The 25,154-nt window shown below is 47.5% G+C and overlaps 1 protein-coding gene across 1 annotated transcript in view; it reads right to left on the minus strand.

Annotated features, from left to right (window-relative positions):
* The window catches only part of LOC138514393 (sodium-coupled monocarboxylate transporter 1-like), an 892,200-nt gene that overhangs the window by 71,746 nt on the left and 795,300 nt on the right, over positions 1–25,154 (minus strand). The window contains exon 13 of the mRNA XM_069629875.1: positions 18,800–18,903. Within this exon, the coding sequence (XP_069485976.1) occupies positions 18,800–18,903 (104 nt within the window). The remainder of the gene's footprint in view (positions 1–18,799; positions 18,904–25,154) is intronic.

Below are 25,154 nucleotides of genomic sequence, written 5' to 3' on the forward strand. Positions count from 1 at the left end.
AGCAGAGTAGGGCATACACAAAGGCTAGATGCTGTTCAGCAGAGTAGGGCATACACATAGGCTAGATGAGTTCGCAAAGATAGGGCATACACATAGGCTAGATGCAGTTCAGCAGAGTAGGGCATACACATAGGCTAGATGCAGTTCAGCAGAGTAGGGCATACACATAGGCTAGATGCAGTTCAGCAAAGTAGGGCATACACATAGGCTAGATGCTGTTCAGCAGAGTAGGGCATGCAAATAGGCTAGGTGCAGTTCAACAGAGTAGGGCATACACATAGGCTAGATGCAGTTCAGCAGAGTAGGGCATACACATAGGCTAGATGCCGTTCAGCAGAGTAGGGCATACACATAGGCTAGGTGCAGTTCAGAAGTGTAGGGCAAACATAGGCTAGATGCAGTTCAGCAGAGTAGGGCATACACATAGGCTAGGTGCAGTTCAGCAGAGTAGGGCATACACATAGACTAGATGCAGATCAGCAGAGTAGGGCATACACATAGGCTAGATGCAGTTCGCAACGATAGGGCATACACATAGGCTAGATGCAGTTCAGCAGAGTAGGGCATACACATAGGCTAGGTGCAGTTCAGTAGAGTAGGGCATACACATAGGCTAGATGCAGTTCAGCAGAGTAGGGCATACACATAGGCTAGATGCAGTTCGCAACGATAGGGCATACACATAGGCTAGATGCAGTTCAGCAGAGTAGGGCATACACATAGGCTAGATGCCGTTCAGCAGAGTAGGGCATACACATAGGCTAGATGCCGTTCAGCAGAGTAGGGCATACACATAGGCTAGATGCAGTTCAGCAGAGTAGGGCATACACATAGGCTAGATGCCGTTCAGCAGAGTAGGGCATACACATAGGCTAGATGCCGTTAAGCAGAGTAGGGCATACACATAGGCTAGATGCAGTTCAGCAGAGTAGGGCATACACATAGGCTAGATGCCGTTCAGCAGAGTAGGGCATACACATAGGGTAGGTGCAGTTCAGCAGAGTAGGGCATACACATAGGCTAGATGCAGTTCAGCAGAGTAGGGCATACACATAGGCTAGATGCAGTTCAGCAGAGTAGGGCATACACATAGGCTAGATGCAGTTCGCAAAGATAGGGCATACACATAGGCTAGATGCAGTTCAGCAGAGTAGGGCATACACATAGGCTAGATGCAGTTCAGCAGAGTAGGGCATACACATAGGCTAGATGCAGTTCAGCAAAGTAGGGCATACACATAGGCTAGATGCTGTTCAGCAGAGTAGGGCATGCAAATAGGCTAGGTGCAGTTCAACAGAGTAGGGCATACACATAGGCTAGATGCAGTTCAGCAGAGTAGGGCATACACATAGGCTAGATGCCGTTCAGCAGAGTAGGGCATACACATAGGCTAGGTGCAGTTCAGAAGTGTAGGGCAAACATAGGCTAGATGCAGTTCAGCAGAGTAGGGCATACACATAGGCTAGGTGCAGTTCAGCAGAGTAGGGCATTCACATAGGCTAGATGCAGATCAGCAGAGTAGGGCATACACATAGGCTAGATGCCGTTCAGCAGAGTAGGGCATACACATAGGCTAGGTGCAGTTCAACAGAGTAGAGCATACACATAGGCTAGATGCCGTTCATCAGAGTAGGGCATACACATAGGCTAGGTGCAGTTCAGCAGAGTAGGGCATACACATAGGCTAGATGCCGTTCATCAGAGTAGGGCATACACATAGGCTAGGTGCAGTTCAGCAGAGTAGGGCATAAACATAGGCTAGATGCAGTTCAGCAGAGTAGGGCATACACATAGGCTAGATGCAGTTCAGCAAAGTAGGGCATACACATAGGCTAGATGCTGTTCAGCAGAGTAGGGCATGCAAATAGGCTAGGTGCAGTTCAACAGAGTAGGGCATACACATAGGCTAGATGCAGTTCAGCAGAGTAGGGCATACACATAGGCTAGATGCCGTTCAGCAGAGTAGGGCATACACATAGGCTAGGTGCAGTTCAGAAGTGTAGGGCAAACATAGGCTAGATGCAGTTCAGCAGAGTAGGGCATACACATAGGCTAGGTGCAGTTCAGCAGAGTAGGGCATACACATAGGCTAGATGCAGATCAGCAGAGTAGGGCATACACATAGGCTAGATGCAGTTCGCAACGATAGGGCATACACATAGGCTAGATGCAGTTCAGCAGAGTAGGGCATACACATAGGCTAGGTGCAGTTCAGCAGAGTAGGGCATACACATAGGCTAGATGCAGTTCAGCAGAGTAGGGCATACACATAGGCTAGATGCAGTTCGCAACGATAGGGCATACACATAGGCTAGATGCAGTTCAGCAGAGTAGGGCATACACATAGGCTAGATGCCGTTCAGCAGAGTAGGGCATACACATAGGCTAGATGCCGTTCAGCAGAGTAGGGCATACACATAGGCTAGATGCAGTTCAGCAGAGTAGGGCATACACATAGGCTAGATGCCGTTCATCAGAGTAGGGCATACACATAGGCTAGGTGCAGTTCTGCAGAGTAGGGCATAAACATAGGCTAGATGCAGTTCAGCAGAGTAGGGCATACACATAGGCTAGATGCCGTTCAGCAGAGTAGGGCATACACATAGGCTAGATGAGTTCGCAAAGATAGGGCATACACATAGGCTAGATGCAGTTCAGCAGAGTAGGGCATACACAAAGGCTAGATGCTGTTCAGCAGAGTAGGGCATACACATAGGCTAGATGAGTTCGCAAAGATAGGGCATACACATAGGCTAGATGCAGTTCAGCAGAGTAGGGCATACACATAGGCTAGATGCAGTTCAGCAGAGTAGGGCATACACATAGGCTAGATGCAGTTCAGCAAAGTAGGGCATACACATAGGCTAGATGCTGTTCAGCAGAGTAGGGCATGCAAATAGGCTAGGTGCAGTTCAACAGAGTAGGGCATACACATAGGCTAGATGCAGTTCAGCAGAGTAGGGCATACACATAGGCTAGATGCCGTTCAGCAGAGTAGGGCATACACATAGGCTAGGTGCAGTTCAGAAGTGTAGGGCAAACATAGGCTAGATGCAGTTCAGCAGAGTAGGGCATACACATAGGCTAGGTGCAGTTCAGCAGAGTAGGGAATACACATAGGCTAGATGCAGATCAGCAGAGTAGGGCATACACATAGGCTAGATGCAGTTCGCAACGATAGGGCATACACATAGGCTAGATGCAGTTCAGCAGAGTAGGGCATACACATAGGCTAGGTGCAGTTCAGCAGAGTAGGGCATACACATAGGCTAGATGCCGTTCAGCAGAGTAGGGCATACACATAGGCTAGGTGCAGTTCAGCAGAGTAGGGCATACACATAGGCTAGATGCAGATCAGCAGAGTAGGGCATACACATAGGCTAGATGCAGTTCAGCAGAGTAGGGCATACACATAAGCTAGATGCCGTTCAGCAGAGTAGGGCATACACATAGGCTAGGTGCAGTTCAGCAGAGTAGGGCATACACATAGGCTAGATGCAGTTCAGCAGAGTAGGGCATACACATAGGCTAGATGCCGTTCAGCAGAGTAGGGCATACACATAGGCTAGGTGCAGTTCAACAGAGTAGGGCATAAACATAGGCTAGATGCCATTCAGCAGAGTAGGGCATACACAGAGGCTAGGTGCAGTTCAGCAGAGTAGGGCATACACATAGGCTAGATGCAGTTCAGCAGAGTAGGGCATACACATAGGCTAGATGCAGTTCGCAACGATAGGGCATACACATAGGCTAGATGCAGTTCAGCAGAGTAGGGCATACACATAGGCTAGATGCAGTTCAGCAGAGTAGGGCATACACATAGGCTAGATGCCGTTCAGCAGAGTAGGGCATACACATAGGCTAGGTGCAGTTCAACAGAGTAGGGCATACACATAGGCTAGATGCAGTTCAGCAGAGTAGGGCATACACATAGGCTAGATGCAGTTCACAAAGAGAGGGCATACACATAGGCTAGATGCAGTTCAGCAGAGTAGGGCATACACATAGGCTAGATGCAGTTCAGCAGAGTAGGGCATACACATAGGCTACATGCCGTTCAGCAGAGTAGGGCATACACATAGGCTAGATGCAGTTCAGCAGAGTAGGGCATACACATAGGCTAGATGCCATTCAGCAGAGTAGGGCATACACATAGGCTAGGTGCAGTTCAACAGAGTAGGGCATACACATAGGCTAGGTGCAGTTCAGCAGAGTAGGGCATACACATAGGCTAGATGCAGTTCAGCAGAGTAGGGCATACACATAGGCTAGGTGCAGTTCAGCAGAGTAGGGCATACACATAGGCTAGATGCAGTTCAACAGAGTAGGGCATGCACATAGGCTAGGTGCAGTTCAACAGAGTAGGGCATACACATAGGCTAGATGCCATTCAGCAGAGTAGGGCATACACATAGGCTAGGTGCAGTTCAGCAGAGTAGGGCATACACATAGGCTAGATACAGTTCAGCAGAGTAGGGCATACACATAGGCTAGATGCCATTCAGCAGAGTAGGGCATACACATAGGCTAGATGCAGTTCAGCAGAGTAGCGCATACACATAGGCTAGATGCTGTTCAGCAGAGTAGGGCATACACATAGGCTAGATGCAGTTCAGCAGAGTAGCGCATACACATAGGCTAGATGCTGTTCAGCAGAGTAGGGCATACACATAGGCTAGATGCAGTTCGCAAAGATAGGGCATACACATAGGCTAGATGCAGTTCAGCAGAGTAGGACATACACATAGGCTAGATGCAGTTCAGCAGAGTAGCGCATACACATAGGCTAGATGCTGTTCAGCAGAGTAGGGCATACACATAGGCTAGATGCCATTCAGCAGAGTAGGGCATACACATAGGCTAGATGCCATTCAGCAGTGTAGGGCATACACATAGGCTAGATGCCATTCAGCAGAGTAGGGCATACACATAGGCTAGATGCAGTTCAGCAGAGTAGCGCATACACATAGGCTAGATGCTGTTCAGCAGAGTAGGGCATACACATAGGCTAGATGCCGTTCAGCAGAGTAGGGCATACACATAGGCTAGATGCCGTTCAGCAGAGTAGGGCATACACATAGGCTAGGTGCAGTTCAGAAGTGTAGGGCAAACATAGGCTAGATGCAGTTCAGCAGAGTAGGGCATACACATAGGCTAGGTGCAGTTCAGCAGAGTAGGGCATACACATAGGCTAGATGCAGATCAGCAGAGTAGGGCATACACATAGGCTAGATGCAGTTCAGCAGAGTAGGGCATACACATAGGCTAGATGCCATTCAGCAGAGTAGGGCATACACATAGGCTAGGTGCAGTTCAACAGAGTAGGGCATACACATAGGCTAGGTGCAGTTCAGCAGAGTAGGGCATACACATAGGCTAGATGCAGTTCAGCAGAGTAGGGCATACACATAGGCTAGGTGCAGTTCAGCAGAGTAGGGCATACACATAGGCTAGATGCAGTTCAACAGAGTAGGGCATACACATAGGCTAGGTGCAGTTCAACAGAGTAGGGCATACACATAGGCTAGATGCCATTCAGCAGAGTAGGGCATACACATAGGCTAGGTGCAGTTCAGCAGAGTAGGGCATACACATAGGCTAGATACAGTTCAGCAGAGTAGAGCATACATATAGGCTAGATGCCATTCAGCAGAGTAGGGCATACACATAGGCTAGATGCAGTTCAGCAGAGTAGGGCATACACATAGGCTAGATGCAGTTCAGCAGAGTAGGGCATACACATAGGCTAGATGCCATTCAGCAGAGTAGGGCATACACATAGGCTAGGTGCAGTTCAACAGAGTAGGGCATACACATAGGCTAGGTGCAGTTCAACAGAGTAGGGCATAAACATAGGCTAGATGCCATTCAGCAGAGTAGGGCATACACAGAGGCTAGGTGCAGTTCAGCAGAGTAGGGCATACACATAGGCTAGATGCAGTTCAGCAGAGTAGGGCATACACATAGGCTAGATGCAGTTCGCAACGATAGGGCATACACATAGGCTAGATGCAGTTCAGCAGAGTAGGGCATACACATAGGCTAGATGCAGTTCAGCAGAGTAGGGCATACACATAGGCTCGATGCCGTTCAGCAGAGTAGGGCATACACATAGGCTAGGTGCAGTTCAACAGAGTAGGGCATACACATAGGCTAGATGCAGTTCAGCAGAGTAGGGCATACACATAGGCTAGATGCAGTTCACAAAGAGAGGGCATACACATAGGCTAGATGCAGTTCAGCAGAGTAGGGCATACACATAGGCTAGATGCAGTTCAGCAGAGTAGGGCATACACATAGGCTACATGCCGTTCAGCAGAGTAGGGCATACACATAGGCTAGATGCAGTTCAGCAGAGTAGGGCATACACATAGGCTAGATGCCATTCAGCAGAGTAGGGCATACACATAGGCTAGGTGCAGTTCAACAGAGTAGGGCATACACATAGGCTAGGTGCAGTTCAGCAGAGTAGGGCATACACATAGGCTAGATGCAGTTCAGCAGAGTAGGGCATACACATAGGCTAGGTGCAGTTCAGCAGAGTAGGGCATACACATAGGCTAGATGCAGTTCAACAGAGTAGGGCATGCACATAGGCTAGGTGCAGTTCAACAGAGTAGGGCATACACATAGGCTAGATGCCATTCAGCAGAGTAGGGCATACACATAGGCTAGGTGCAGTTCAGCAGAGTAGGGCATACACATAGGCTAGATACAGTTCAGCAGAGTAGGGCATACACATAGGCTAGATGCCATTCAGCAGAGTAGGGCATACACATAGGCTAGATGCAGTTCAGCAGAGTAGCGCATACACATAGGCTAGATGCTGTTCAGCAGAGTAGGGCATACACATAGGCTAGATGCAGTTCAGCAGAGTAGCGCATACACATAGGCTAGATGCTGTTCAGCAGAGTAGGGCATACACATAGGCTAGATGCAGTTCGCAAAGATAGGGCATACACATAGGCTAGATGCAGTTCAGCAGAGTAGGACATACACATAGGCTAGATGCAGTTCAGCAGAGTAGCGCATACACATAGGCTAGATGCTGTTCAGCAGAGTAGGGCATACACATAGGCTAGATGCCATTCAGCAGAGTAGGGCATACACATAGGCTAGATGCCATTCAGCAGTGTAGGGCATACACATAGGCTAGATGCCATTCAGCAGAGTAGGGCATACACATAGGCTAGATGCAGTTCAGCAGAGTAGCGCATACACATAGGCTAGATGCTGTTCAGCAGAGTAGGGCATACACATAGGCTAGATGCCGTTCAGCAGAGTAGGGCATACACATAGGCTAGATGCCGTTCAGCAGAGTAGGGCATACACATAGGCTAGGTGCAGTTCAGAAGTGTAGGGCAAACATAGGCTAGATGCAGTTCAGCAGAGTAGGGCATACACATAGGCTAGGTGCAGTTCAGCAGAGTAGGGCATACACATAGGCTAGATGCAGATCAGCAGAGTAGGGCATACACATAGGCTAGATGCAGTTCAGCAGAGTAGGGCATACACATAGGCTAGATGCCATTCAGCAGAGTAGGGCATACACATAGGCTAGGTGCAGTTCAACAGAGTAGGGCATACACATAGGCTAGGTGCAGTTCAGCAGAGTAGGGCATACACATAGGCTAGATGCAGTTCAGCAGAGTAGGGCATACACATAGGCTAGGTGCAGTTCAGCAGAGTAGGGCATACACATAGGCTAGATGCAGTTCAACAGAGTAGGGCATACACATAGGCTAGGTGCAGTTCAACAGAGTAGGGCATACACATAGGCTAGATGCCATTCAGCAGAGTAGGGCATACACATAGGCTAGGTGCAGTTCAGCAGAGTAGGGCATACACATAGGCTAGATACAGTTCAGCAGAGTAGGGCATACATATAGGCTAGATGCCATTCAGCAGAGTAGGGCATACACATAGGCTAGATGCAGTTCAGCAGAGTAGCGCATACACATAGGCTAGATGCTGTTCAGCAGAGTAGGGCATACACATAGGCTAGATGCAGTTCAGAAGAGTAGCGCATACACATAGGCTAGATGCTGTTCAGCAGAGTAGGGCATACACATAGGCTAGATGCAGTTCGCAAAGATAGGGCATACACATAGGCTAGATGCAGTTCAGCAGAGTAGGACATACACATAGGCTAGATGCAGTTCAGCAGAGTAGCGCATACACATAGGCTAGATGCTGTTCAGCAGAGTAGGGCATACACATAGGCTAGATGCCATTCAGCAGAGTAGGGCATACACATAGGCTAGGTGCCATTCAGCAGTGTAGGGCATACACATAGGCTAGATGCCATTCAGCAGAGTAGGGCATACACATAGGCTAGATGCAGTTCAGCAGAGTAGCGCATACACATAGGCTAGATGCTGTTCAGCAGAGTAGGGCATACACATAGGCTAGATGCCGTTCAGCAGAGTAGGGCATACACATAGGCTAGATGCCGTTCAGCAGAGTAGGGCATACACATAGGCTAGATGCCGTTCAGCAGAGTAGGGCATACACATAGGCTAGATGCCGTTCAGCAGAGTAGGGCATACACATAGGCTAGATGCCGTTCAGCAGAGTAGGGCATACACATAGGCTAGATGCCGTTCAGCAGAGTAGGGCATACACATAGGCTAGATGCCGTTCAGCAGAGTAGGGCATACACATAGGCTAGATGCCATTCAGCAGAGTAGGGCATACACATAGGCTAGATGCCATTCAGCAGAGTAGGGCATACACATAGGCTAGATGCAGTTCAGCAGAGTAGCGCATACACATAGGCTAGATGCAGTTCAGCAGGGTAGGGCATACACATAGGCTAGATGCAGTTCAGCAGAGTAGGGCATACACATAGGCTAGATGCCGTTCAGCAGAGTAGGGCATACACATAGGGTAGGTGCAGTTCAGCAGAGTAGGGCATACACATAGGCTAGATGCAGTTCAGCAGAGTAGGGCATACACATAGGCTAGATGCAGTTCAGCAGAGTAGGGCATACACATAGGCTAGATGCAGTTCAGCAGAGTAGGGCATACACATAGGCTAGGTACAGTTCAGTAGAGTAGGGCATACACATAGGCTAGATGTAGTTCAGCAGAGTAGGGCATACACATAGGCTAGATGCCGTTCAGCAGAGTAGGGCATACACATAGGCTAGATGCCGTTCAGCAGAGTAGGGCATACACATAGGCTAGGTGCAGTTCAACAGAGTAGGGCATAAACATAGGCTAGATGCCGTTCAGCAGAGTATGGCATACACATAGGCTAGGTGCAGTTCAACAGAGTAGGGCATACACATAGGCTAGATGCCATTCAGCAGAGTAGGGCACACACATATGCTAGGTGCAGTTCAACAGAGTAGGGCATACACATAGGCTAGATGCCGTTCATCAGAGTAGGGCATACACATAGGCTAGGTGCAGTTCAGCAGAGTAGGGCATACACATAGGCTAGATGCCGTTCATCAGAGTAGGGCATACACATAGGCTAGGTGCAGTTCAGCAGAGTAGGGCATAAACATAGGCTAGATGCAGTTCAGCAGAGTAGGGCATACACATAGGCTAGATGCCGTTCAGCAGAGTAGGGCATACACATAGGCTAGATGAGTTCGCAAAGATAGGGCATACACATAGGCTAGATGCAGTTCAGCAGAGTAGGGCATACACAAAGGCTAGATGCTGTTCAGCAGAGTAGGGCATACACATAGGCTAGATGAGTTCGCAAAGATAGGGCATACACATAGGCTAGATGCAGTTCAGCAGAGTAGGGCATACCCATAGGCTAGATGCAGTTCAGCAGAGTAGGGCATACACATAGGCTAGATGCAGTTCAGCAAAGTAGGGCATACACATAGGCTAGATGCTGTTCAGCAGAGTAGGGCATGCAAATAGGCTAGGTGCAGTTCAACAGAGTAGGGCATACACATAGGCTAGATGCAGTTCAGCAGAGTAGGGCATACACATAGGCTAGATGCCGTTCAGCAGAGTAGGGCATACACATAGGCTAGGTGCAGTTCAGAAGTGTAGGGCAAACATAGGCTAGATGCAGTTCAGCAGAGTAGGGCATACACATAGGCTAGATGCTGTTCAGCAGAGTAGGGCATACACATAGGCTAGATGCCATTCAGCAGAGTAGGGCATACACATAGGCTAGATGCCATTCAGCAGTGTAGGGCATACACATAGGCTAGATGCCATTCAGCAGAGTAGGGCATACACATAGGCTAGATGCAGTTCAGCAGAGTAGCGCATACACATAGGCTAGATGCTGTTCAGCAGAGTAGGGCATACACATAGGCTAGATGCCGTTCAGCAGAGTAGGGCATACACATAGGCTAGATGCCGTTCAGCAGAGTAGGGCATACACATAGGCTAGGTGCAGTTCAGAAGTGTAGGGCAAACATAGGCTAGATGCAGTTCAGCAGAGTAGGGCATACACATAGGCTAGGTGCAGTTCAGCAGAGTAGGGCATACACATAGGATAGATGCAGATCAGCAGAGTAGGGCATACACATAGGCTAGATGCAGTTCAGCAGAGTAGGGCATACACATAGGCTAGATGCCATTCAGCAGAGTAGGGCATACACATAGGCTAGGTGCAGTTCAACAGAGTAGGGCATACACATAGGCTAGGTGCAGTTCAGCAGAGTAGGGCATACACATAGGCTAGATGCAGTTCAGCAGAGTAGGGCATACACATAGGCTAGGTGCAGTTCAGCAGAGTAGGGCATACACATAGGCTAGATGCAGTTCAACAGAGTAGGGCATACACATAGGCTAGATGCAGTTCAGAAGAGTAGCGCATACACATAGGCTAGATGCTGTTCAGCAGAGTAGGGCATACACATAGGCTAGATGCAGTTCGCAAAGATAGGGCATACACATAGGCTAGATGCAGTTCAGCAGAGTAGGACATACACATAGGCTAGATGCAGTTCAGCAGAGTAGCGCATACACATAGGCTAGATGCTGTTCAGCAGAGTAGGGCATACACATAGGCTAGATGCCATTCAGCAGAGTAGGGCATACACATAGGATAGGTGCCATTCAGCAGTGTAGGGCATACACATAGGCTAGATGCCATTCAGCAGAGTAGGGCATACACATAGGCTAGATGCAGTTCAGCAGAGTAGCGCATACACATAGGCTAGATGCTGTTCAGCAGAGTAGGGCATACACATAGGCTAGATGCCGTTCAGCAGAGTAGGGCATACACATAGGCTAGATGCCGTTCAGCAGAGTAGGGCATACACATAGGCTAGATGCCGTTCAGCAGAGTAGGGCATACACATAGGCTAGATGCCGTTCAGCAGAGTAGGGCATACACATAGGCTAGATGCCGTTCAGCAGAGTAGGGCATACACATAGGCTAGATGCCGTTCAGCAGAGTAGGGCATACACATAGGCTAGATGCCGTTCAGCAGAGTAGGGCATACACATAGGCTAGATGCCATTCAGCAGAGTAGGGCATACACATAGGCTAGATGCCATTCAGCAGAGTAGGGCATACACATAGGCTAGATGCAGTTCAGCAGAGTAGCGCATACACATAGGCTAGATGCAGTTCAGCAGGGTAGGGCATACACATAGGCTAGATGCAGTTCAGCAGAGTAGGGCATACACATAGGCTAGATGCCGTTCAGCAGAGTAGGGCATACACATAGGGTAGGTGCAGTTCAGCAGAGTAGGGCATACACATAGGCTAGATGCAGTTCAGCAGAGTAGGGCATACACATAGGCTAGATGCAGTTCAGCAGAGTAGGGCATACACATAGGCTAGATGCAGTTCAGCAGAGTAGGGCATACACATAGGCTAGATGCCGTTCAGCAGAGTAGGGCATACACATAGGCTAGGTACAGTTCAGTAGAGTAGGGCATACACATAGGCTAGATGTAGTTCAGCAGAGTAGGGCATACACATAGGCTAGATGCCGTTCAGCAGAGTAGGGCATACACATAGGCTAGGTGCAGTTCAACAGAGTAGGGCATAAACATAGGCTAGATGCCGTTCAGCAGAGTATGGCATACACATAGGCTAGGTGCAGTTCAACAGAGTAGGGCATACACATAGGCTAGATGCCATTCAGCAGAGTAGGGCACACACATATGCTAGGTGCAGTTCAACAGAGTAGGGCATACACATAGGCTAGATGCCGTTCATCAGAGTAGGGCATACACATAGGCTAGGTGCAGTTCAGCAGAGTAGGGCATACACATAGGCTAGATGCCGTTCATCAGAGTAGGGCATACACATAGGCTAGGTGCAGTTCAGCAGAGTAGGGCATAAACATAGGCTAGATGCAGTTCAGCAGAGTAGGGCATACACATAGGCTAGATGCCGTTCAGCAGAGTAGGGCATACACATAGGCTAGATGAGTTCGCAAAGATAGGGCATACACATAGGCTAGATGCAGTTCAGCAGAGTAGGGCATACACAAAGGCTAGATGCTGTTCAGCAGAGTAGGGCATACACATAGGCTAGATGAGTTCGCAGAGTAGGGCATACACATAGGCTAGATGCAGTTCAGCAGAGTAGGGCATACACATAGGCTAGATGCAGTTCAGCAAAGTAGGGCATACACATAGGCTAGATGCTGTTCAGCAGAGTAGGGCATGCAAATAGGCTAGGTGCAGTTCAACAGAGTAGGGCATACACATAGGCTAGATGCAGTTCAGCAGAGTAGGGCATACACATAGGCTAGATGCCGTTCAGCAGAGTAGGGCATACACATAGGCTAGGTGCAGTTCAGAAGTGTAGGGCAAACATAGGCTAGATGCAGTTCAGCAGAGTAGGGCATACACATAGGCTAGGTGCAGTTCAGCAGAGTAGGGCATACACATAGGCTAGATGCAGATCAGCAGAGTAGGGCATACACATAGGCTAGATGCCGTTCAGCAGAGTAGGGCATACACATAGGCTAGGTGCAGTTCAACAGAGTAGGGCATAAACATAGGCTAGATGCCGTTCAGCAGAGTATGGCATACACATAGGCTAGGTGCAGTTCAACAGAGTAGGGCATACACATAGGCTAGATGCCATTCAGCAGAGTAGGGCACACACATATGCTAGGTGCAGTTCAACAGAGTAGAGCATACACATAGGCTAGATGCCGTTCATCAGAGTAGGGCATACACATAGGCTAGGTGCAGTTCAGCAGAGTAGGGCATACACATAGGCTAGATGCCGTTCATCAGAGTAGGGCATACACATAGGCTAGGTGCAGTTCAGCAGAGTAGGGCATAAACATAGGCTAGATGCAGTTCAGCAGAGTAGGGCATACACATAGGCTAGATGCCGTTCAGCAGAGTAGGGCATACACATAGGCTAGATGAGTTCGCAAAGATAGGGCATACACATAGGCTAGATGCAGTTCAGCAGAGTAGGGCATACACAAAGGCTAGATGCTGTTCAGCAGAGTAGGGCATACACATAGGCTAGATGAGTTCGCAAAGAAAGGGCATACACATAGGCTAGATGCAGTTCAGCAGAGTAGGGCATACACATAGGCTAGATGCAGTTCAGCAGAGTAGGGCATACACATAGGCTAGATGCAGTTCAGCAAAGTAGGGCATACACATAGGCTAGATGCTGTTCAGCAGAGTAGGGCATGCAAATAGGCTAGGTGCAGTTCAACAGAGTAGGGCATACACATAGGCTAGATGCAGTTCAGCAGAGTAGGGCATACACATAGGCTAGATGCCGTTCAGCAGAGTAGGGCATACACATAGGCTAGGTGCAGTTCAGAAGTGTAGGGCAAACATAGGCTGGATGCAGTTCAGCAGAGTAGGGCATACACATAGGCTAGGTGCAGTTCAGCAGAGTAGGGCATACACATAGGCTAGATGCAGATCAGCAGAGTAGGGCATACACATAGGCTAGATGCAGTTCGCAACGATAGGGCATACACATAGGCTAGATGCAGTTCAGCAGAGTAGGGCATACACATAGGCTAGGTGCAGTTCAGCAGAGTAGGGCATACACATAGGCTAGATGCCATTCAGCAGAGTAGGGCATACACATAGGCTAGGTGCAGTTCAGCAGAGTAGGGCATACACATAGGCTAGATGCAGTTCAGCAGAGTAGGGCATACACATAGGCTAGATGCAGTTCAGCAGAGTAGGGCATACACATAAGCTAGATGCCGTTCAGCAGAGTAGGGCATACACATAGGCTAGGTGCAGTTCAGCAGAGTAGGGCATACACATAGGCTAGATGCAGTTCAGCAGAGTAGGGCATACACATAGGCTAGATGCCGTTCAGCAGAGTAGGGCATACACATAGGCTACGTGCAGTTCAACAGAGTAGGGCATAAACATAGGCTAGATGCCATTCAGCAGAGTAGGGCATACACAGAGGCTAGGTGCAGTTCAGCAGAGTAGGGCATACACATAGGCTAGATGCAGTTCAGCAGAGTAGGGCATACACATAGGCTAGATGCAGTTCGCAACGATAGGGCATACACATAGGCTAGATGCAGTTCAGCAGAGTAGGGCATACACATAGGCTAGATGCAGTTCAGCAGAGTAGGGCATACACAAAGGCTAGATGCCGTTCAGCAGAGTAGGGCATACACATAGGCTAGGTGCAGTTCAACAGAGTAGGGCATACACATAGGCTAGATGCAGTTCAGCAGAGTAGGGCATACACATAGGCTAGATGCAGTTCACAAAGAGAGGGCATACACATAGGCTAGATGCAGTTCAGCAGAGTAGGGCATACACATAGGCTACATGCCGTTCAGCAGAGTAGGGCATACACATAGGCTAGATGCAGTTCAGCAGAGTAGGGCATACATATAGGCTAGATGCCATTCAGCAGAGTAGGGCATACACATAGGCTAGGTGCAGTTCAACAGAGTAGGGCATACACATAGGCTAGGTGCAGTTCAGCAGAGTAGGGCATACACATAGGCTAGATGCAGTTCAGCAGAGTAGGGCATACACATAGGCTAGGTGCAGTTCAGCAGAGTAGGGCATACACATAGGCTAGATGCAGTTCAACAGAGTAGGGCATACACATAGGCTAGGTGCAGTTCAACAGAGTAGGGCATACACATAGGCTAGATGCCATTCAGCAGAGTAGGGCATACACATAGGCTAGGTGCAGTTCAGCAGAGTAGGGCATACACATAGGCTAGATACAGTTCAGCAGAGTAGGGCATACACATAGGCTAGATGCCATTCAGCAGAGTAGGGCATACACATAGGCTAGATGCAGTTCAGCAGAGTAGCGCATACACATAGGCTAGATGCTGTTCAGCAGAGTAGGGCATACACATAGGCTAGATGCAGTTCAGCAGAGTAGCGCATACACATAGGCTAGATGCTGTTCAGCAGAGTAGGGCATACACATAGGCTAGATGCAGTTCGCAAAGATAGGGCATACACATAGGCTAGATGCAGTTCAGCAGAGTAGGACATACACATAGGCTAGATGCAGTTCAGCAGAGTAGCGCATACACATAGGCTAGATGCTGTTCAGCAGAGTAGGGCATACACATAGGCTAGATGCCATTCAGCAGAGTAGGGCATACACATAGGCTAGATGCCATTCAGCAGTGTAGGGCATACACATAGGCTAGATGCCATTCAGCAGAGTAGGGCATACACATAGGCTAGATGCAGTTCAGCAGAGTAGCGCATACACATAGGCTAGATGCTGTTCAGCAGAGTAGGGCATACACATAGGCTAGATGCCGTTCAGCAGAGTAGGGCATACACATAGGCTAGATGCCGTTCAGCAGAGTAGGGCATACACATAGGCTAGATGCCGTTCAGCAGAGTAGGGCATACACATAGGCTAGATGCCGTTCAGCAGAGTAGGGCATACACATAGGCTAGATGCCGTTCAGCAGAGTAGGGCATACACATAGGCTAGATGCTGTTCAGCAGAGTAGGGCATACACATAGGCTAGATGCTGTTCAGCAGAGTAGGGCATACACATAGGCTAGATGCCATTCAGCAGAGTAGGGCATACACATAGGCTAGATGCCATTCAGCAGAGTAGGGCATACACATAGGCTAGATGCCATTCAGCAGAGTAGGGCATACACATAGGCTAGATGCAGTTCAGCAGAGTAGCGCATACACATAGGCTAGATGCTGTTCAGCAGAGTAGGGCATACACATAGGCTAGATGCCGTTCAGCAGAGTAGGGCATACACATAGGCTAGATGCCGTTCAGCAGAGTAGGGCATACACATAGGCTAGATGCCGTTCAGCAGAGTAGGGCATACACATAGGCTAGATGCCGTTCAGCAGAGTAGGGCATACACATAGGCTAGATGCAGTTCAGAAGAGTAGGGCATACACATAGGCGAGATGCAGTTCGCAAAGATAGGGCATACACATAGGCTAGATGCCGTTCAGCAGAGTAGGGCATACACATAGGCTAGATGCCGTTCAGCAGAGTAGGGCATACACATAGGCTAGATGCAGTTCATCAGGATGGGGAGCCAACATGGATAATACGGTTTACATTGGTTGGGATAGTCTATTATGGGGTTTTTAAAGGGAAAATGGGTAGATGCAGTCTGCAGAGTTAGGCACAGTGGAATAAGAGGACCAGCTTAGTACAAACAGTGTGCTATGAAGGGGCAGTAAGGCGCTTTTTGATTAACAAGATGTTGGTTGCGAAGAGGGGCTAGGATCAATTTACTTGTTGTGTGCGCTGGACATATATGTTTACATGAAACAACTAGGCATTATGAGATCATACATGAATATTAGGAAATGTAGATGATATCTGTGCAGCATATTGTTCGGAGGTAGTGCAGGCAGGCCCGCGATCCCGCGATCGGTCTTCTGACAGAGAACAGTGTTGCGCTGTCCGGCTGGTAATTACAGTAAGTCATACAGTAAGTCATACAGTAAGTCAGATCATTGTGATAATACAAGCACGCGTAGTGAGATGTGTGGCATCACCACCCTTAAGAGAGCCGCAAAACACAGCCGCAACAACGGTTTTCTGAATATTAATACCAATGCCTTTGCCTAAGGAATGGACACAGGCTTTTCAATAATTAGGCCCCTTTGTCTTGATTCCTACATGCCTGCAGTAGGAGTTACCCTATGGCGCTCTGCCTCCAACATTCCGAGAGCGGATGAACTCCATTTGCTTACCACTCAAAGGGAACACTTGAGGTGAGTCCTTGAAACTGAAGAAAGCACCCTTGAATGCTCTATAAAACTGAGCTTATGTCACGACCAGACATAGACCACCCCCTCTCATAGAGATTTTATCTTCTTGTTTTTTAGTAAAGAAAAGTATGACTGGGGTCAGAAGTCAAAAGACCCCCATATATTACTAATTTGCCGTCCTGGTGAAGGCCCGGCATGAATAAAAGAGCAGACTAAGGATGGATGCTGTCTTTTCGCCTGCCATATGGGCCGAAACACACCTTGTTGAAACAATAACTTTGCAACATCATCCATTGCAAATGTTTGCCCCATAGAGGTGATAGGGTGTGAACAACCCAAAAATCAAATTTTGAATGTGTCAAAAGCAATCTGATGCATAAATGTGGAAATTGAATAATGTGGTACTGTATTTTTATACTACCTATTCTTGTGAGACGATGGGAACGAATACACCTAGAAATATGCTTAATACAATTGTGTTGTATGTCACACCTGTCTTTTTTGTAGATATGTGTATATGTCTTTTATACAGAGAATAATGTGTGTATGATAAAACAGAGAGAAAAAACAGGAACTAAAAATAAACGGGGAATAAAATATTTTACCCTGTTGGTTCCAAAAATTGTTGGCCTACATTTTTGCCCAAATAATGTCTAGTCTTTAAGAAGCTGAATTCTTTGTAAACTTCTGGGTACAAGTTTGGTTGTGGAAATGTTTTCATTAAAAAATGCAGGAGTAGGAGGTAGTCAGTGTCCCCCCCCCTTTCTTTCTTTGTCATCTTCAAAAGTATCCTAGCCCTCTACTCTAAATACCGGTCATTGATAATCCATCAATACCATTCAAGAAGATCTCTCCGCTCTTTGGACTCCAACCTTCTGTCCATCTAATCCTTCATATTAGGTGTTTTCGAGAGAGGGGCTTCTTGGTTTTTGGCCTCTTGAACTCATGTTAATCCAACAGCCATCAACTCCCTCAAATCAGTGCAGGTCTTTTTCAAAATCACTGGTTCCACATGTCTTGGCGAGGTACAGGAGGTTAAGTATACAGTTTCTTTGCATGATCTCAGCTATCAATGAGTGAATACAGCCCCATCTAGGCAACAGCAAGCTACAAATGGTACCTCAGCCTGCCATGAATCCAGAAAAAGGCTCATACTTCCTATCCCTGCTGCTGCCTTCAGCCAAGTTCATCTCATTGTGGACCAATTTCCTGCATGCCAATCCAGTGTTTCTTTAACCAGCATGATTAACTTCTGCACCATTGGCCTTGGTGAGTCAGAGGTTTGCGGGGGGCCTGTAGACCTAAGGGAGGGTGAGTGCACTTGGCAAGTCCAAGTAGGAATTTTTGTTTATCTCTCCCTATCCACACTCGTTCCACTGCACTGCGCTGTCCCAACTCTTCCTCTTGTACGCCTCTCGCTCATGTGTAGACCCCCCACACCTGTCCAGACGACAATGAGGAAATTAGCACTTTGCATGTTGCATCCAGTGACCACCAGCTTTTGTGCGTTATCTGCGAAACCTTCCAAATTTTTTACAAAAACACAATCATAACACAACTGTAACCCTCAGTTTGATCCATTTTGTACAAGGTTATTGAGACATCCTGATATGCACCACCAAACAGATTCAACGAAAAGGACGAATAGTGGACCCTTTACTGTACCTGTGAGAAGACTGGCGATTATGCCTATTGCTACAGTTACTAAGGTCCCAAGGGGGCCGAAGTACAGGTAGGACACGGAGTACCAGTTATCCGCGATAGCAGGCCTGAAATGCAAAAACAAAAAATGTCAGCACTCTACTAACGGAGAGAAGAATTACTCGAAATCAGGAACTGCTGTAACATTGGAACTCTAGTAGCCTCCATCAAATTACCTTCACATTTCCAATAGTGCGAATAGTGACATGCAGGTAAGTTGTTGAGTGGTGTGGAGGAATAAACGGGGCAAATCCCCTTCCATGTAGCAAACATGGGCAAGGGAGGGTGATCCAGTGAGAGTGCACTTCCCCCTTTCATCAACCAGCATTGTCCCATGAATACTATCTTTCACATGTTGCAGGGGCGGGCCAAGTGCAACCAACTAGCAATCAGCAGAGAGGAACTTTCGTAGCTGACCATGTATGGCCAATCTGAATAAAGGTCAAGCATGTGGGAGGCTTTTAACCAATCGGAAAAAACCCAACTTCTAATCGTAATACTATATCTTCTTTAGGACACAGGGTGACAGCTTTGTGTTACCAATACAGGTAGCTGCAAGCTGTTAGACTCCTACATCCTGTCCCTTTTCCTCCATACTTTTAGGACATTCCATCCTGCGAGATGGGACCGGCGTGTAGCACCACAAAAACGGTGCCCTTTTTTATTTCTACACAGGGCGCTGCACATGCTTGGCAAAAGGTCCCAACTTGCAAAGCCCATCCTCAGTCCTTTTCTCTACACGGTCGGGATCAGATGTATGCGACAACAGGCATTTTTTTCCCACACTTTTTTCTTTATCTTTTACACAATAGTTGAGACTCCTCCGGTGCCGCCTCCTCCTGCCCCTGAACCAGCACCTGATTCTAAGGGTCTTTCTACCAACCCCACAGACCAGGAGGACGACACTGCACAGGAAGAGGATAACGAATTTCCTTCCAAGCAAGAGCATTCCACAATAGGCTCATCGATTTGATGGGCTCCTTAGAAATTCCCCTCCCTGGAATCCCCACAAGCAGAAGCTAGAGTCTTTGCAAGAGCCGTCTCAATAAGAGCAACGGAAAGGTCAGGAGTTGGCCTGCAAAACAACACCCTTGCTGAAGCAACGAAGATCTGGACAAAGCCCAATTCAGTAACCAATGCGAACAAACAGCTCAATGTGAGGTACCGACTATTGCAGGCAGAGAGTCTCTCACTGTGATATTGCCCACAAGCATCCTTATTGGTAGAGACTGCTGCCACGCTGGATTCCAGAACGTCTTCTTCATCCGTATCTGTCTCAAATGTTTTGAGTAAAAAGGAGCATACTCCTGAGGCCCTAGGTAAAAGGGCCAATTTGGCACTGCAATCTTAGCAACGGCTCTACTGGTGGCTGCAAAATGAAGACTCAGGAAGTATCTCACAGTGTTTGAAAAATGTATCCAAGCTGGGCATCTAGAAAGATTCAAAGGTGACTGTGAGATGCTACAGTGAGCGTGCCAGACCGCTTAGAGGCTGATGCGCATCACATGGACACGTCATCGAGAGGAGTTGCCATAGTTACTGAGGCCTGTAGGCATGCATCGAGTCATGCTGCTAAATTTACGAAAACGGCCCAGGACGAGGTCCTTGATCTTCCCTTTGATGTGGTTGATTTGTTCCAAAATATTACAGACAATTTTTAAAAAAGAAAGCAAGTACCTTTATTGCAAAATCCATGTTGCTTATAACTAATCATCTACAATGAAACAAACCACAAGCTCTAGACTGGATTCCCATTCAAGATCTTATGCTGGCTTTTGTGGTTTCCAAGAGTGCAAAGACAGGCAAAAGGACAGATCTCCAAGTCTTCAGAGAAAAAAGCAACAGATGACTTCAGCTCAATGGTTTTTTCTATAAGCCCCTTCAACAAGGACTTCCTCTGCCACAATCCAGAAGCGCAATAAGTGATGGTGCGTGTCGGTCATAGGGCACTCTGGTGGGGAAGGGCTGCAAATTTTCCCTCACATCAAGTCCTGACGGACCATCACTTACGACCATTGGGTATTTCAATAGTCAGCAGGGGTTTCAGGTTGCCCCTTGACCCTTCCTACCTTCCCACCCTCCACTAATGCAGGTTGCATCTCCATTCTGAGGCCTGAAATCTCAAAACTAATCGACAGGAAAGCCACAGAAGATATGCCATTCCCAGAAAGAGGCCAAGGGTTTAACTCCAGGCTATTTATGATGTCAAAATCGGTCTTGCACCCCATTCTGGATTTAGGAGCTTTCAACTTGGATCTCCCGCTAGAGAAATTCTAGATGACCATTATGGCCAAGGTTCAGCTTGCTGTTCAACAGGGAGACTGGATCTGTGTGGTCAAAAAGATTGATGCGTACCTCCACATTTCAATTTGGTCCTGTTGAAGGCATGCCCCTAAAAGCTCACACCAGACAAAATACAACCCGCTAGGGAAAGAGGCCCAAGACACTGTTGCAGGAATAACAAGTATTTATTTCATCAAAAATAGGTGCATCTTTAAAGAACTCTGCTGCCATGGAAAGACTCCTATAAGCAGACACAGCGTCATAGGTGACATCATCGTTATACAGTGAAACCCTATGCGGCTGGTCGGCCTGCTCCATAGGGGATGCCAGGCCATTGGTCCTAGCCCAGTCTGTACGTCTTCCATCACGTGGGTTCTGCTGGGCTCATCGTCTCCAAGGAATCAATCCTGAAGAAGCAATTAACTACATTTTTGAGCAATGCTACTCTTATCATTATACAGAGCACCTGGCAGGCTCAGGGACTGGCATAGGGGGGAGTTTCAAGGTTAAACGGACCCACACATACTTCACTCATTCCCACTAGCGTCATCAGCTCCCATGGTTTCCACCCTCGCTTTTGAACTATAATGTATCCCTCCCTATACCTTGCACTACAAAACATGTCATTATGAACTAAAGGTGGGACGGCCATACTCTCAGATCTTTATGGTTGATTGGTTTATGATCAGTGGTCTGGGGTCAACTGGTATCTTGGAATACAGGGGTCTGAGGACTAGGGCAGTTGTAGAGGCTATAACTCTTAGTTAGGTGAGTGGGGGTTGGAGGCCTGCTTCAGCCTGTTTGTGATAACACGTACATCAAGGCACCCAGTTCCGTCTTGTGGCCTTGCAGGGCACATTCCTCTTAGAGCAAACATATTGGCAACAATCTTAAAACAAATAAGGTTTTCTGTGGAAGTCGGCGGCGTGGGCCTCTCATCAGCCCTAGGGCCTATTCAGATTTCCCCTTCAGGCTCGTGGCCTGTGTCTAACATACTAAATACTGCATGTAAGGCCCTGTGCTTTGATTATGGGTATTAATATCTACACAAATGGCGTTCGCCTATACACGTGCACTATGTCTAAATTGCATACAATATTATGATCATGTGGGGACTTTTAGGACACCCTCTGCCCCCCTTGTTTATTAGAGTTCTTTCAATGGGGCTCACCTCACCTTAAAGCGCCTGGGGGGGGTGGGATGGGCTTGCTCTCTTCCCAACATTTCCCCTGTTTGTTACTTTTACAGTAACATCCCCCCATGCATGCGCTCGTTTTCCCCTCTAACCACCTCCTCATATGGCGGGGTTCCCTTTTCAGGTATCCAAGCCCTACACACTGACCGCAAACTATCCCCTGACCATGCATATTCCTCAGGTGTGCATGTCATATAAATACATCCCCCATCAACTGTCAGATCCACCCATACTTCCTTGTAATTTTCAGGGTCAGGGGTGGAAAAATAATGGTGTGATACAATCTGTCTACTTCGTCTCCATAGGGGATGGGGACCATGCAAGGGATGGGGTGGTCAGTCTGTATTTCACTTCACTGTATCTTTTTTATTGCGAGGTACCATTGAAACAACAATTTACACCATCATCATTTTGCTACTAGGCACTGCTCTGGCACAACGCATGAGGCCCATTGGACAGGTGCAGAAGATCACCAATATGAACATAATGACAGGCACCATCATCTTCACAATAGCACCCAGCCAGGAAGTGGCCCAATTGAATGCAACGTCAAACCAGTCATTTCCATTATTCCTCCTTCTTTCTTCATGCGGACTACTAGACCATGTACAGCTGCACAATTATGTGAGATAATGACCCATTCTCAACGTCTTTGGGAGGTACGAATGTGCAGCAGGAATCTCCAAATATTTGGCACACTCCTCTTTCCATTGCAATCAACAAATCGAGGATGTAGCGATTCTGCATTGTCATCAGTCTCAGGGCATGCAGCTCGACCTTTATGATGATGAATGCTCGGTGTCATTTGCCAACTGGACCAGTTCCCAGTATAAAATTTTGAGCCATTTTGCATTGGCTGCTGCCTGCATGGCGGGTAATCATAGCGAAGCGAAGAACGTTTCTGCTGAGCTGAAAAGTCTGTATTCATCAGGGATTTCAGCAAACAGTGCGGGTGAGCCTCTAGATAGGTAGTTTGATCTCTTCTTCCTCTGCAGCTTCTCTAATTGCCCTCTTCTGGGTAGGATGCAAAACTCTGGAGGTGGTAACAAGTTCTGTTTTTTTAACACAGGAGAAACTGTCAGGGCTGTATCAGCTATTGGCCCCCCTTGCAAATGTTCTTCTGGGATCACTAAGAGTGCTGAATGCAGCGTTGCCAGCTTACATGATGGCAGGAGGTGCAAGTATGCTTGTTGAACGCAGACCCAGTAATAATCCATCACTGCCGCTGTATCTCTTTTCAGGTCTGGAATCAGGAGGGTCTTATTGCAGCGTTCATTACAGCCGATAAAAATAGTTCCTTCGCTGTGGAATCAAAGTTCATATGTTTCTTCTCGGTGCACTTACACTGGTTTTTCCATTGTTGTAATCCATGTCATCTTTGTAATATGCTCTGTCCAAATGTGTGTGCAGGTTGCTTCCACTCGAGCCAGGAGCTCTTCTTCATATCCTAGGAGGCCTTCCGCCATGCAGCTGAGTGTGGTCTCTTGCCATCTGTTTATGTATTTGAGTCCAGATATGGTTGCTGCAAGCATTTAATGTCGCTCAGATTAATGTCGCTCAGATTATTGTTACATTGCAGGGGATCTGGATCCACCAGCTCTAGTTCCCAGCATGAACATTAAAATGGTGAATATTCCTGCAATAAAATGCGTGGCACACATATATGAATATGAACATCTGGGAGCAATCTCATAGCTAACACCTTTTCTAATATACACTGAAGTGTTTGAAGCTGCTGGTTCCATCGTCTTCTCACCCAAAAGGGAAATAAAATGCACACAAAAAGATAGGGCAAGGTAGAGGATATAAATTACAAGGGAAAAAAGAAAATGGGAAAAAAGAGAGAGAAGGGGATTGAGAGAAAGGATGAGAGACGGAAAGAGATAGAGGGTGAGACAGAGAGAACATTTTTATAAAAATATTTATGTTTGAGCAGCTGTGCGTGTTGTAAGAGAGGCATTGCATCACAAGTGTGACACTGACAAAAAAGGTACAATTTGTAAAACCTTTATTAAAGTTTCTGGGTTTGGAAAAAACTCCTACTTTGCCCAATAGCTAGAATGGGAGTGGTCTCTACCATCCAATAATAAATAAAACAGTCCTAGTTGAGTCCCTCAAAGCAAAATGGCCTACACTAACAAAACATATTGCCTGCCCTATCTCTTGTACAAAAAGTGTGTAAAGGAGAATATGTATACAAAGGAAAATCAGTATACAAATATAAAGAATAAATGTGGCTGAGTCAGCTCTCCTCCCCACGTTAAACAGCATGGAGTAAGGCGGCCCGCATAGACAGGATGACACACTCTGGCTCAGGTTCTTAACGTAAAGGCAGTTCAAAATGTGCATCAAGGCCCCTTCTGGCCTTCCACACCAAAGTCTCTCTTTCCAGCTTTCAAAACACAGCTCAACAAAAAGTTCACATAGGTCCCCCTCAGTTGGGCTCGGACCTTTCAGAGCAAAGGTTCACGTTGGTATCCCTCAGTCGGGCTTGGACCTTTCAAAGTAACACTTGCAGGGATTCCCTTCCCCAAGCTCAATTCTCATCCTTAGGGGTTCCCTTCCCCTAACTTATTACACTTCCGGTCTCCTCAGCCATGCTCAGAGCGTTTCCTGCATGGCTTTTGCTACAGACCTCCGCAGCACCACTTCAACTTTCCCTTCGGCTCACTCTTGTGTTATTTGCCCCAATGTCTCTTGGTCTGGGTAGTTCAATGTCATAAGCACAAAAGGTCAACTACGTTCACTTTTCTACACTCCCCCTCTTCTCCCTCGGTAATTTTGATCACTTTGCTTACTATGGTTCATTCACTTTCTCAAACAAAATATTTCACCTTTCAC

The sequence above is a fragment of the Ambystoma mexicanum genome, chromosome 12, assembly GCF_040938575.1.
Source record: "Ambystoma mexicanum isolate Mex_15411 chromosome 12, UKY_AmexF1_1, whole genome shotgun sequence".
Lineage (NCBI taxonomy): Eukaryota > Metazoa > Chordata > Amphibia > Caudata > Ambystomatidae > Ambystoma > Ambystoma mexicanum.